Source organism: Clinocottus analis, unplaced genomic scaffold, assembly GCF_023055335.1.
Source record: "Clinocottus analis isolate CAN_PGR_092001 unplaced genomic scaffold, fCliAna1.0.p SCAF_12, whole genome shotgun sequence".
Classification (NCBI taxonomy): domain Eukaryota; kingdom Metazoa; phylum Chordata; class Actinopteri; order Perciformes; family Cottidae; genus Clinocottus; species Clinocottus analis.
This window is the reverse complement of record NW_027175843.1, coordinates 5147572-5162889: the sequence shown is the minus strand read 5'-3', so window position 1 is coordinate 5162889 and position 15318 is coordinate 5147572. Positions and strand designations below refer to the sequence as shown.

At 46.8% G+C, this 15318-nt stretch overlaps 1 protein-coding gene across 3 annotated transcripts in view; it reads left to right on the top strand.

The window, feature by feature from the left end:
• dachd (dachshund d) overlaps positions 1-5147 on the top strand; it is a 119668-nt gene extending 114521 nt beyond the window's left edge. For all 3 annotated transcript variants that reach the window (XM_068572754.1, XM_068572753.1, XM_068572752.1), the window contains exon 15: positions 3329-5147. In XM_068572754.1, the coding sequence (XP_068428855.1) occupies positions 3329-3366 (38 nt within the window). In that variant the 3' untranslated portion in view covers positions 3367-5147. The remainder of the gene's footprint in view (positions 1-3328) is intronic.
• Positions 5148-15318: the final 10171 nt, after the last annotated feature.

The window sequence follows — 15318 nt, the reverse complement described above, 5'->3', positions numbered from 1 at the left end:
CCGGAGGCCGCCTGCTATCTGTGTTTACCCAGATACAAGACACCTTGCCGAGGTTGAATGTCCTCATTATCACTCCGACGTCTCTTTTTTAAATACGCCTTCGCCAGCGTCCGCTCAGAGCGGCCCTTATCAGCGCCCCCCCCCCCCCCCCCTCTACACACACACACACACACACACACACACGCACACAATTTATCCGTGTAATTCGCTGTGAAAAGTGGGAAATGTTCCTCTCTGCGTGCTCGAACAAGTTGGGCTCCTTTAACTCTTTAATGTTTGATTAGTCCACTTGAACGGATATTTTGTGAAAGGGCAAAAAGAAAGGCAGTGTGCTAAGTGAAATGGTGACTCCTCCCTAATTAAATGTCATTCAGTCACTGCGGGGATCTGAGGCGGTTTGATGTCCAAAAAAAGGAAATCCATATGTCACCATTTCAATACAAAGATAACGTTAATTATAGCCCCCTTATTTCATACCAAATTTGTGTGATTTAACGACTGTGATTTCCTTACGCTCATATAAAGAGCCGGCGCTCTTTGTAGTGTAATTGTGTCAAATGAAATGCGTTCGAGCTTCACACTCCCTCTGTGGCGACAGCAGCCATTGTGCTGCTTAAACGCATCACGACTGCTTGAAATGAACCGCGCTCTCTTTGGGATGGACGGTTCGGAGCGCTGCGACGCCGCCACATCAATTCATTATTATTACCTTTATTTCTTTTTTCCTTGCCGATCCTCGCAGAGTGGGATGAAGAGGAAACCTGGAAGACGGGGCCCCGCATTCCCTGTTTTCTTTTTTTTGTGATGTTCAATTAGAGAAGCATTTGTCTGCCACCCATGTCTCCTCCGCTCTACTCCGCGAGCCTCGCTGTATAATTAACCTCGAATGGCGGAGAAAGAAAAAAATGATGTTGATAAATTACACAAGCAAAGAGGGGGAGAAGGAAGAAGAAGAAAAAAAACAAGCCTATCACTCGCGAGGAAGACGAGAGGAACGTGTGGGGATGTTCTCGACTCCAAACTCAGGGAGGCGAAAGGAGGGAGAATGAAGGAGAGGGAGAGAGAGAGAGAGAGAGAGAGAGAGAGGGATGGAGAGGGGAGGAGGGAGGGGAAAAAAATAATGAGGGCATAATTTTTAGAGAACTAATTATTTCTATTTGTCTTTTGTCACACTTCTCTAATTCTGCGATATTAACACAGTCTGTGTTTATTAATTGCTTTTGCAGTGTTTTGAATCGGGTCCAAGAGGGAAACGCGGCTCTTTTCACAGGCAGGCGAGCTACTGGGACCTCGTACCTCGCCAGTACTGCCTGGCAACGGCGCACACACACTCCCCCCCCCTCCCCTCCCATCAGTATCTTCTCCGGTTCCCCGCCGCTCCCCACTCGACGTGTTCGGCAAGTTTACACGACCCCTGCGCGCCGAGATAAAGTTCTTTGTTGCAAGATTAAACATCAAAACAGTTAAAGTGAAATTAAAATTAAATGAATGAATGTCACTGAAGCAAAAAAGGCTGTAATTAATGGATCCCTTAATTGTCTTCATAAAATATTTGCATGGGCATAATTTGCATAATTTACATGTATTAATTAATCTTTCAAAGGAATTTTGTGCTGAGAGAAGGCAAAAAAATCCCTTTGTTTTATTTAGCATCTAATGAAATATTTATTCTCTTTAATGAACTTTTCATCTTGATTTGAATATAGAAATGCTAAAGTTTTAACATATTTTAATGAGACGGGCCTTTCGCTAAACGCGAGACGTCAAGACGTCGCCGCGTCGTCCTCGAGTCGCGCGTGCGGAGAGCCGAGGCTCCCGCATGCGTCTTGGTTTGAAAAAAAAAAAAAAAAACAGCTAGATATGAATCAGTGAGATGAGCCTCCTCACTCCACCCACCGTCTCTCTTAAAGAAGAAACCCCGCCCCCCACCCCCCCATCCATCCGACGGCGCGTTACAACGACGTCATGCGTCAGGTGATCAAAGCGCCGTCCGTTCCCATCAACGCCCCGACGGAGAGCCCCCGCCGCCAAGCCGGAGCAGGCGGGCGCGTGATGTGTCGTCTGCTCTGGTCGTGAGAGGTGTTGTGTGTTGTGTGTGTGTGTGTGTGTGTGTGTGTGTGTTAGGGCCCACAATCGTCGCCCTGTCGGTTCCTCGCAGCGCTGCATTGGTGCTGTAATGACTTTTACGCGGGACTCGCTGGTTGCTGCTTGAATAGAGGCAGCCATAGTGCAATGCCTCCGAGACCCACGGCAGTGCTGGGTAATTAGCCCGTGTGTTTGTGCATCCCCCCTCCTCCTCTCCAGCTCGCATACTGTACACACACACACACACACACACACACACAACAAGCCTTTGTTGTCTCCTCTTCATGCACGACAATACATAAAACACAGACTAACAAGAACTGGACCAATTGATATGAAATGTATAGACAATAAATGAAGTCGGGGAATAAAAGGAAGAAAAAGGAATATCTTAAATAATAGAAAGTGGCCGTATGAAGCTCTGAGCGCCAGCAGAAGTAAAAGCACTTCCCAGACCCTGTAAGCAGGTGTGTTCTCCGTCGAGTCGTGAGTCATCTCCGATGTCCAACAACCGGCGGCGTTTTTCCCGTTGAATTATTTAGACGCGCCGCCACAGAGAGCTGTGCTCCACAAAGGCATTGCCGCCACACACACACACACACACACACACACACACACGCCACAGAGCAAAAATGTGCAGGTAATAAACGTCAAAACGTGCTCCAGAGCTGCGCCTAACAGATGCTGCTTTTTTCACCGGCTCAGCGACGTACAGAGCGGCGCTGCTCGCTCAGGCGAACGCCCGAGACAAGAGACGTTTCACTGGGAAACGGACAAAGCTCGTTAGGTTGGAGGTGTCTGGAGATAACGCGGCGGCGGGGACGTCTGCCGTCTCCAATAAACACTTATTTCCACACCGGGAAGTGTCACTTAAGAGGGCGCTTTACATCACGAGTGCGGCGCTGTGTTCAAACGAGCGCATCAGTGGAGATGTCTCGAACGCGCCGCGTACAGCGCGGTGACGCCCGGAGTGCGGTGATCATAGCCGATGAAATATGCATGCGACAGCGTGACTGCGTTTGTACGTCTCCACTGATGCACTTACGTTACAGGGGCTCGTTTTGGTTGCGTTCCACCTGACACCCGTTATCATGTCGCACCGTTTGAAACGCGCTTAATCGCACCGGCCCGCGGGCTAATCTGGCGGCGAAAATCGGCCCGCGGATTTCGCGGCGCGCGACCGCGTCAGCAGGAAGTGCTCGCTGTCGGCTAATCCTTGGCTCCTGTGTGTCCTCTGTTGCAGATGGAAGACTGTTCCTGAAAACCACCGTGATGTACTGATAAGGGCCGCGAGGAGCTGGAGGAAATGGAACATTCGGAAAAACAAAACAAAAAAAAGAAAACCCATGAAGATGAGAGAGAGAGAGAGAGAGAGAGAGAGAGAGAGAGAGAGAGAGAGAGAGAGAGAGCCTTGATCAGGCTGATTTAGTGGAGGAGAAGTGGAGTTCATTGGAACGCTGCGAGCGGCAGAGCGCTGGCGTCTGAATGTAGAGTAACGAGTCCTTTCCTCTCACAGAGTTGGGTGGAGCCGGTTCTGACGTAGCAGGTTGGCCAACGCGGAGGACGAAACACATTGAGCACAGTAAAAAAAAAAAAAGAATTTCCAAAAAAAAAAAAAGATGAAAAAAGTAAATGTACCAGTGGTACACTGTCGGTAATAACCCCGTTAATTCACAGCACTGAAGAGTTTTATACTGTATCTCAGCCAGCGAGAAAGCTTCCAGAAAGAAATTTGACTGAAGTGTTGTTTTTTTTGTATTTTCAAATTGAATTTTTTGGAGAAGCGCCGCGCGGAGACGAACCTCGCTCGAGAAAAGAAAGAGAGTGAGAGATAAAGAAAAAAAATGTGAATCTATCCACGTGTTCGTCGAAAGAGAAGACTGATGTTTGATTTTCATGTTTTCTAAACTAGATGACAATACAATCAAGTTTCCTTTTTACCATCGTTGTACATAAAGATCTGATGATAATGATAGGAGAACTCCCTCTGTCGGCCCGACAAGGTGTGTGTATATAACGTTAAGAGGTATTGTGTATGCAGTAGAGCTATTAGGCAAAACAATACCAACATTTATATCAACCGACCGTTTTGTTTCTCTTCTATTTCTGAGCCATCATTCTTTCCTATAGCTGCCATTTTGGTGAGAAAGCATGCAGGCATGTCAATGTTTGTCCTGGAATTATGATATTTAATAAATCCTATATTGTGCTGAACGAACACTGGGGTCGACTCACTCGAGACCCGGACCGATTTTGAGAAAACATAATTATCAAACATTTCACTTTCAAAAAGGAAGACTTTTGCTGTCGATAGTACTGTAATCTTTGTAACAGAGGTGATATTTCTTGGAATTTACTGTACTTTTTTTTTTATTTTTCTCCTTCTCCTTTTTTGTTTTTGTTTGTCATGAGACACTCGAAAAATCAGCACCTCTCAAAGCTTTTTAAAACAACAAAAAAAAAAAAATCAGTCGCGACGCAACTTTTGGAGGCGGAACGACATCGCTCGAATCCCCCGTTGAACGTACCGCAAAGACACTTTTCTTTCTGTCGTGTTCCGTGATGTCCCGGAGAGAGAAAGAGGGAGAGAGAGAGAGAGAGAGAGAGAGAGCGGGGGTGGGGAATAAAGAACATGCTAAGTTATGATATCCCCGTTACTTTCCCCCTGAAAGACTTTTGGATTCCTGGTGCTGAACCCACCTGTGTATATTCCCCCGAGGCGTCAGCGGCCGCCGGTCCTTCCACTGCAGAACAGTTCCACGTATGTGTTACAATCAGGAGAGGAGGCGTGTCCATGCTCACTATGTGTTTGTTCCTCTTTTCGTTCTCAATGGAGTGTCTATAGGTCTGTTGTCACTGATAACTTATATATAGCTTCTCGAATCATCTCTTCATTGTACTTCAAATTCAAATAAAGTTAACATGTTGATGATAAACCCACGTGAGTTAACCTGTGTGTTGCCCCCGGACCGCACGACCCACGTCGCACTGCCTGCGTCTCTCTGAGGAAGGAGCCGCCCGGCGGTTTGAACATTTCCAGTTGCAGCTCGATGCTCCACGACCCGACGGTCTGATACAAACAAGCACGTGTAGGAGGAGGGGGGTGGGGGGGGGGGATTATGGATTATGTACGGCCTATAAATAATAAAAAAAACACTGGAGGCCCACTGTATAGAAATAAATGAGCGTATTATTATTTGCTTCAAAGAATGTGATATCTTTCCTTCTCACTGAGCGGGATGCAAGAGTGTGTGTTTCTTTGGTCTTGTGTGTGTGTGTGTTGTTGGTTCTTTTAACGTGTCGGCTAATGCTATGTAAACTATGCAAATGAGGGTGTGACACGCTCACTGTGAATTTGATGTGTACTTTGAAGTGTGTGACACTAATTCACGATGCATCAGCAGCAGGGTCAAAGGTCACGGGGAACAAGCTACGAGGAGGTGGAGCTGTCTGCTTCATACATGTCAAATCACAGTTGTAAACGGGACTTTTTATTTATTTTGTATGATTATAATCTGCGCCGATCGTTCCTCCAGCGACATTGTTTGTGTCGTCTTTGTCTCACGTCTCCTTCAGGGTCTCAGAACGAACGCTAACAGGTGCGGCTCTCGAAAGAAAAACACACATCGGAGAGTACGGAATCCACATTGAGGGACAAATTTCTCCAGTAAGCAATTCTGAGTGAAATGTGTTGACACAGCACGCTCGGCCCACTCCCCATTCTGCATGCTTTCTCTTTTTTTCAGAGCACGGCCGTGACGCAGCCACGGAGATGAATAATTGACTGATTGCTGCATAATTCAATGCCGCATTGTGGAAATTCAAGGCCTGAAATATTTCAAGCTTTTCTTCTTTCTTGCCTTTTTTGTTGTTGTTGTTGTATTATTAAAAAAAATGAGGTTCAAGTTTCTATCAACCTTGAAAGAACAATATGACACCCAGTGGGCGATCAATCGCGAGGCCAAGCTTCCGGTTGAGTTCAGACTCAACCTGCCGGCTCCTCGGCCCGAAGCTGAGAGGGACTCACATGACACGACGTCCACGTTATCCGTTTAATGACTCAATCCCCCTCTCTCTCTCTCCGCTCGCCCGCATTGAGCTTCGTGAGACGCGGTGGCGGTTCAGCTCTTACTCAGATATTCAGTTGATTCCTCCATCTAATGCACTTTTTCTTTTTTCCTCCCTCCTTCTTGCATCTGAGAGAAGGAGGCCCCGCAGCCACATGTTTCATATCACTGCACATTTTTGTAATAAATTCAATTTGGTACAAAGTATGACCATGAGGCACGGAGACTTTAAATACCAAATGTGCATTATAGCCGTGTTGCTGCGCGGCGCCGAGTGCACATTGTGACTCGGCCTGACGTGTGCTCGCCAAGACGTCGCCCAGACGGGATTATTCCGCTGTGTAACATCACAATGCACAATGTTGCTTTGTGCTCGCATGACCAGCCGGAAAAACTAATAAATAAAAAAAACATGCGTCCATCTTGACACGTTTTCTTAAAAAAAAAAAAAAGAAGTTACACGAGGAGAAAAAAATGAAGTTGTATTTATACTCGGCCGGGGTGTCAACTGGATGTTAACCTCCGGCGAGCTAATTCCTCGGCTCATCATGGCGACCGGGAGACGGTCTGCCATTTAGTGAAAGCGGTAATACGGCATGTCTCTTGATAACTGAGTGCTGCTCCGAGTCTGCGGAGAGACATTAGGAAGGTGCAGCCCGATCGCCTGAAAGACAGGACTAATGTCACCTAATCAGATAGACCATTATGTATTAGTGAAACTACAAAACAGTTTTATCTGACAAGGGCCAGGCCACATTACCTAAATTAACATTTTGCAAGCGTGAACATGGAAAACCGCGGAGGCGCGGGGAGGGGGCTGGGACGGCGGCCTTGCGCTTAGACATTCGGCAGTAATTATTAATTTATGATTGTCTCTGGTCTTAATGAAAATGAAAGCCAGGAAAGAGAACAGGGAGGGATAATGTGGCGTGAAATTGAGTTTCATTTGTACAGGGTCCACCTTTTAACTCTGCGCTTCTTAGGCGGAAATGGAGCCGACCCCCCCCCCCCCCCCCTCCCTACACACACACACACACACACACACTCTTGTCTCTCCCTCTAGAGAATGTATTTTTATCATGCTTTCTCTCTCCTTTCACTCAAAGCGTGTTCACATGCTCTCATCCTTTTGTGATGTGTGGGGGCCAACACGCCCTTTAGCATCTCCATCGCTCTCGTACGGCCTCTTCGGAGTGGCACCGGGCTCTGTGATGTCTGCGATAACCACGTCAACAAGTTTCCTTGAATGGAAATGTCTCGGCGCCGTGCTTCTTTAATGTCACAGGGAGGCGGCGCGGAAAGGTCGCGGGAGGTGTACGGCGGCTCGCTGATGTGATGCAACACGCCGGCTTGTGACTGGACAGTTTAAGCCTCCCACTCGGGACACACTGAAGGGGCGATGGCGTAACAGCAGCGATGACGGAGGGGGGAGAGGGAGAACACCTGCAGAGATGATGGCGGTGAATGTTTTAGTCTGTCATGGTGTAACAATCATCCTGGCCTTTGGTTGCACAGCGACTGGAGCTTGTTTCAGTTTGCGGTAAAAATCAATAATTTCAATGACTGCCTGAAGCTTTCATTCTCTATATAATAATGAGTATGATTATATTACATCACCTGTGTTCTTTTTGTTTTAGGATGTATTGCTCTGCCACGCTAGATCATTACTACCTTACAGCTAGCTTTGTGCGCAGCTAAATTACTTTTCTGGCCACTTAGGGGCAGTAACTGGTCAGCTTTTATATTGATATGGTGGACACTAAGAGACATTAACCATCATCTCAAGTTGTTTCTGGCCCCCCAATGAACTTCATCACCTCCTCCTGAAGTAAAGGCCTGTCCCTTTGGCTGATCGATGCGACGTTAGCAGATAGGTCTTGTCTTTGTCTGTTGGATGGTGCTTGGTTACGTAGTACAATGAGGTTTTTCTTGCTTTTTTGGCTGCCAAAATTTAGAACTGCGCTGTGGTTAATGAAAACGTCTGAACTTCTATTACTAATCACCTGTTTCTGCTATTTCTGTAATGTGTGAACGTCTTCGTCTCCGGACATGAAGGAACAATGAAAAACGGCCTCAAGAGAAGCACATTTCCTGAAGACCTTTCTCCATTTTCCTCTTGTCGGGGTTCCACTTCTTCTTCCATTTAACTGGTGGACTGAAGTCATGCGTACACTCGAGCGAATTCATTTCTTTTTTCACAACTTTTGCCCGTTTGCTTGAAACTGGCTTAAGGATTGAACGCAAACACTGTTGCTGATTATTTTGGTTGCGAAAAAAAAATCCTCCGAAGCTCAAGACAACTGAGTTACTGCCCAGTCGGGTGATGGATATCAGATCCATGTTTAACATAAACATTGTTTATTGCCACTTTAAGCAGTTCCTACCCTCCACATGGCTCGTAAATAAGGAGATTTTAAACCATTCAATGTCTGAAATTACCATTTAAATTATGTCTTCGCAGCAACTATCAATAGAGGGAGTCGATCCACGAAATGAACACAAAAGGTTCGCACGATATCAATAACGTACACCGATCTCACAATAGTCATTTTTTGAAATGAGCTCCAACCACCGGGCCGCTTCATGTCACCTTGCATCAATACAACACGAGACTTTGAAGACGCTTCAGATCTGAAGTGGCGTCTCCGAGCTTTTCACGGAGTGACTCGCCGCGCAGGAGGATCCAAATCGCCAGGGTTGGTTGTATTAACTCAATTACATTTTTACAATTGTGAGCGAGGGATGGTTAATTTAGTTTGACCCAAGAGCCCTTCCTCCACCTCCCCCCGCCGACACTCCCCCAGACAGCAGATGGATGAGACGAGTGACCACAGGCGTGAGGGAGTGTGTGTCTGAGTGTGTGTGAGCCCTCTGGATTAGTCTTCATTTGGTGTCTCTGTCATGAGGGAGGGGGAGACCGCAGACTGTGTGGCAGAGCAAGGAAAACACACAGGGTCAGCCGAACGCACGCCAACCACAAACACGAGCGTGCGCTATTAACCTCCCCCCTCCGCCCCCACAGCTCATCAACTTTATTTTCGCAATCTTCCCTCAGAACCATTAGAATACCCTGAAGAAATGACTTTCCAATTAAAGGGGATCTAGAAGAAGAGGGAGGGGGTGGAGGTCGGCTTTCTCCTTCTCCTTTTTCTTTTCTTTTTTCCTGATCTTCCGGCTCCTGGAGTTCTTTATTCCAATAATTTAAATTGGAATTGATTTTTCAATTTACCCGCTGACTGCTACGGACACAGAGCGCGCGGGCCGAACGGAGCGACCGCTCCCAGAATGTTTGTCGTGACGGAGCGCCGCGTGCACATTTTCAACCGGGCCTCCTCGAAGAGCAATAAATGTCCTCCTGTGAGGACGATCGGGCCGGACAGCCGACGGAGGCCTCGGGTGATCAGCTTTAGCTGTACTTAACCCTCACTTTGTGTGGAGATTTGTGCAAAAGGTCACTCTGACTTCCCGCTAACGGAGAACTATTTCAGCAATAGTGAAGAAAAGAAGAAAAGAAACGTCACGCTGAGAAACCGTAATCATAGCAGTGTATAGATTTTGTGTTTCGTGTGATTCCTCATCGCTCGGGCCAAACTTCACGACCACGCAGCGTTCCCTCACGTACGCGCTCGGGTGGCAGGAGACGGTCGTCCGTGCCGGGCATCGCAGCGAGGGGCCTCGCGCGTTTGAGTCTGACAAACTGCGCCTGTGAACCCGGCGAACAACAGCCGCGCCAGCTGCGTTCAAATGAGCGTTTATTGTGCCTCCCGCTGCACGGCGAGCGCGTTGCCGAGCCTGCTTTTCAAAGCCGACCGGATTCTGCCCGAGCTGTTTTACAGATGCGCCCAGGAATCCGAGGCCGTTCTTCTGTGGACGAATGGTTCTGTCTTTTGCTCCTGACAGCTGCGCAGGCTTGTTGTTCGCTCTCTCCTGAGTTGTTTTAATAAAGTTGTGCTGCAGGAGTAGTGAGGGAAGATTAATGGACGCGCGGGAAGTGTGGCAGTTGTGAGAGGATGCAGGACAGAGCGGGCCAGCAGCCATCTGTTCCTTCTCCTTTACAGCTCTCTTAATGGAGAAACAAACCAAACAACATGGATCTGAGCCCTGCAGACAGACGCGCACGTGCGCGCACACACGCACGCCTCAGTCGCACACAGCTAAACACAAAACATCACTTTATGTGACAGAGATGAGAGCCGGGTTTTTGTCATTGTATCCCCCCCCCCTTGTTGGATGTGTGTGTGTGTGTGTGTGTGTGTGTGTGTGTGTGTGTGTGTGTGTATGTGTGTGTGCACGCGTGTGTGCTTTCTCTTTTTTTTTTTTCCCCCTACCTTTCAGCGGAATAAAGTTGGGCGTGAGCCACGGCTGTGAGATTCAGATGAAAGACGCAGCCTGGATGGAACGTGATTAAGAGATATGTTCTCGAGGCAAAACAGGACTTGGCATTCGCTGAGACGAAAAGCTAATCAAATTAAAGCAAAACAGGGCCATTGTTTGTGGAGTGCGTTTCCTCCGCTTGTGTCACGTTTGAAATGAAACACTGTAAAATAGATACGAGGCGCGTGTCTGCGCCGCTTCGCCGCCGCCGCCGCGGTTTTTTTAACTCGGATTTTACACACAGGCACTGACTAATGACGGTTGTGCCCAATGATGCCTAAAGCACTTTATGGAGCTGTCTGGGTTGTAAAGAACGTTTACTATGATGGAGCATGAATGGCTCGCTGAAAGAGTATTATTGTTTACAAGTTATTGTTTTAGATTAATTCACTCAGCGGAATTGTTAAATTCTCCATCCAACAGGCACGGCCGCCTCCGGTTCCTTCACCCCGTCAGTGAGTATTTCCTCCCCCTCCTCCTCTTCCTCCCCTCCATAACCGTCCTGTGAGTTCCCGCTCTTTACTGGCACTCCGTATTTATTATTGGCCTGTAATGAAATCTATAGTCTGACTGTTGTTTTCCCGTTCTGTTTCTTTGGAACGAGCGCAGGAACATGTCACGTTAAATGGCAACATGCGTCGTCTCCCTCTTTTCTCCCGGTGAAGACATCTGTATGACATGATGAAGTTTCCTCTCTGAGTATCAATCCTGTAATTGAGCTCAGGGAGAGGAGAACGTGACGTGCACACAGAGGAAGGGGAAAGGCCTCTCTCTCTCTCTCTCTCTCTCTCTCTCTCTCTCTCTCTCTCTCCGTCACAAACACACGTGTCCTCCCCCTTTCCCTTTCAGCCCTCTTTAGATGCACACCGGCCGCATGGAGTGCATTAGCATCAGCCGCCGCAGCGGTATCACTCGCAGCGCCGCGACGGCCCCCGGCAGGAGAAGGGCTAGAACGAGCGGAGTCGGGTGGAGTAAGCGGCGGCGTCCCGGCTACCTCCAGCGCCTTCGCGCGCGTCTCCGTGTCCGCCTTGTGATGTCGCCTTCTCGCTCCGCTCGTACGATACGCCGGATCATGCGGGAAACCGAAGTGAGACCGGATTAAATATTAAACGCAACCTGACGCGGCCCCCCACCGGAGCTCCCATTCCACTTCACATGGTACAATTACAAACGCTCCCACATGCATTGAGCGGAGCACTCGTCAGGAACATGCTGCTTTACAGACTTAAAATAAATCTTATACTAATCTATGGAGAACCTGACAAGGAGGAGGCCAAGGTTTTCCATGCAGGCACTTAGCTGAGTAGAGTTGGGAGAAAAAAGAAAAACACCGAGATGAGGGCCTTACATTATTTATACGTGCTAATGGTGGCTGTCTGTGTGTGTGCGCGCGCGCGCGGGCGTGTGTGTGTGTGTGTGTGTGTGTGAATCAGCAGCAGAACAATCTGCTAAAATAGACACACAGCTGTAATCAAGACCATACATTTCCTCTTCTTCTCCGGTTCTCCGCTGACTGCAGGGTCAATTGGAGTCGGTTTAGTAGCATTTGAAACTCTTGCAGTAGATTATCTCCTTTTAATGGAGACTAAAGACAATGCAGGAGTAGACTCCCACTGCCAAAAGGAAAAGATAACCGCCAAGCGAAGCCACCCCGTGTGCAAAAAGAAATACCTCACACGGTTCCTACTGTGCACGTAAGATATCATTGTACAGCGATAAGAACAATAGCTCATGTGCCTAGTTTGGTCCGCGAAAGGAATCCATTAGTCTTATTGTGCAGCCCTTAAGCTCAGCATCACAGGAGGGAGGGGGGCGGGGGGCCTACTGTTGCAGCGCTACATCCACGCACATGTGCCTCTCATTTCCTATGGAGGTCCAGAAGTATTCTTCAACATCCTATTGTAAAGTTTACCAGGGGAGAGGTTCAGTGTATTAAAAAGCCCTGAGAGAAACGCTAAACGATGTAAATACAGGCAGCTGCCGGCTGCTAATGCCGTACAGTAGACGGGGAGGCCCAGGCCGGGCTGGATGCGTACAGTATATCTATATAACATTACGGGCTCTCTTTCATGTCCTCGCGCTCTCTAATGGGAACAATATGAAGGCTAATGGTATAGTAAAACTGGACGGGACCGCGCTTCAAAGCCAAGCTGCGACATGTTTCCGTTTCTGTTGTTGTTTCAAAACGCAACAACACATTTGGGTGGCCCAAAAAACAAAAACTGCTTCGGTTGTGTGTTTTAGAGGTTATGGCATTCACTTATGAGCTAAATTACATCCAAACACTACCGTTCAAAAGTTTGGGGGTCACCCAGACACATTTTCACTTTGTTCGCAGTTTCTCGCATGGAATAGCCTTTATTTCTAAGAACAAGAACAGACCAGCGGGTTTCACATGAAAGTTCTCTTTTTCTGGCCATTTTGAGAGTACAATCGAACCCACAAATGTGACGCTCCAGATACTCAACGAGCTCAAAGGAAGGCCAGTTTTATAGCTTCTCTCTCCAGCAGACCTGTTTTCAGCTGTGCTAACATAATTGTACAAGTTTTTTTTTTTTTGCACAATTAGTCTTTTAAGGCGATTAGCAAGCTGGAAATGGGCCTCTATACACCTATGTAGATGTTTCATTAAAAACCAGGCGTTTCCACCTAGAATAGTCATTTACCACATCAACAATGTATAGAGTGTATTTCTGATTCATTTAATGTTATCTTCATTTGAAATTTGTGCCTTTCTTTGAAAAATAAGGACATTTCAAAGTGACCCCAAACTTTTAAAGGGTAGTGTATATTACGATAGCGTGAGACACTGATATTTAATAGGCTTCCCAAAAAATTTTTGCCTGACGTTTAAGTCAACAACTCAAGAACCGGCTGTTCTCATCCAGCATTTGGAGCTACACCTATCAATATATTATGTAAAAGTAAAAATAAACATCCATAATTTTGAAAGTTATCCATGTAATCTTCAACAAGGAAGAATGAAGTATGTAAAAGAACACACATGGCGTGGTGGATGGATCCATCGGTGCCCCATGTGACATAAGAAGTTAGATGTTTTTGTCCCTTAACTTGCAAACTTGCATTCTCTCTCCTGACCAGCAGGGGGCGACTCCTCCGGTTGCAAAAAGAAGTCAGATTGTATCAAAGTCTATAAAAAAATGACTCTACTTATCTCTGTATGTATGACCTCATGGCAAACATGAGTGTATGGCCTCAATCTCTAGTTTCAAGTCTTCTTTAATAAATGTAAGCGGAGTATGCTTTATGGCAGCCTACGGCCGCTGCCAGAGCCGTATTCGGCTTCTTAACGTGACTCCTCCACACTTAATTATGGAAACTAAAGTTCTTCGTCCACTTCCTAAATACAGTCTATGGTATTTTTTCCTCAAGCTAATCAAGTAGTTGTGTTGCCTAAACCTTACTGTTAATTCCTGTGAAGATGGAAGTTTATTTAGCAAGACCGTATGCGTGTAACGATAATATATTGACACCTATTGCTGTCTTTTGCAGGAAAATACCTATCTATACATGTTTCAGATATATTCATCTTCATTGATTTTAAACTGCTGCATTTCACAATGTGATCGGTACAATAGCAGAAAACAACAGTTAGCCATGTAAAGATCGAGTGGAGTGATGTCTACCTGAGCGGAGAGTGATGTCACGCTCCCTCTGGCCGTGTTGTCTTCCGCGCTTCGACCTCACATTGGTGACTCAACCAGTCCGGCCGTGTGCGCCTGATAGTGCACGTTGATGCATGGGAGCGTGCCCCGCTGGTTAGCTCACAGCCGCCGCGCCGCACTGCTGTTACAGCTGACACTGCTGGTTGGGAGGGCGTCGTCGTGGAAGCCCGTGCTGCGGTTCATCCTCAGGTAAACACAGCTAGCTTCTGTCCGCACTGTCGGCGTAGCTTGCACTGCTAGCGCCGTCAGCACCGTGAGAGCTGCCGGTTCGCCGGCTCCATGTTGAGAGACCAAATGTTCCCAATCTTGTCTTGTAATCTAGGAAAAGGATTTCTTAACAATAATTTTACTGTCCTTTTATTCAATTTACCTGTAAATGTTCAGGTTGGTTTGGTCAAGTTTGCAACTCGCAGTGCTATAAGCTAGGACTTTGGATAATTTATCCACTACTTTTATCAAATTATTTAAAGGATTTATTAATTACTTTTAGCTGTCCGTTTCAACCACCAAAAGCACAGTTTTGACTTTGTCAATGCTGACTCAGTGTGTGCAAATATATTCCAACTGTAATTTATAGTTTTCTCACATAGTGGAGCTCCTCTACTATCTTTACACAGGGCTCCTGGAACCTGCACAAGTACCCTGGTGCAGGCTGTTCACTGTGCCATATTTCTGTTTTTCACGTTCAGACGGGTCGTTTGTCCAATATCGGCTTTAACATTGCAAATAGCATGGAACATAGATAAACATGAAAGACAGAACCTCTGGAGAAACACTTTTAATCACGATAAAGATGAGTAGTCCAACAAAGCGCTCCAGTATTCAGAAAAACAAATACAGCAGCACTGTCTCTGATCATCATTTGATAGTGTGCTGACACGCAAACTCTATTAAGCTGTCTTCAAATATGCAAAAATTGTATGATTTTACAATGATTACATATTCACTTCCCCAGCTGGCTGGCTCCAAGCGTCTCCATTTGTCATCGACTATTGTGTCCAATTATATGATTAGCTTTGAACACTCCAGCACTTCGAGAGCTCTCGTGTGTTCTGCCGCGCCGAGTGATTCACAAACAAAGTCATTACAACATGTATTCACACATA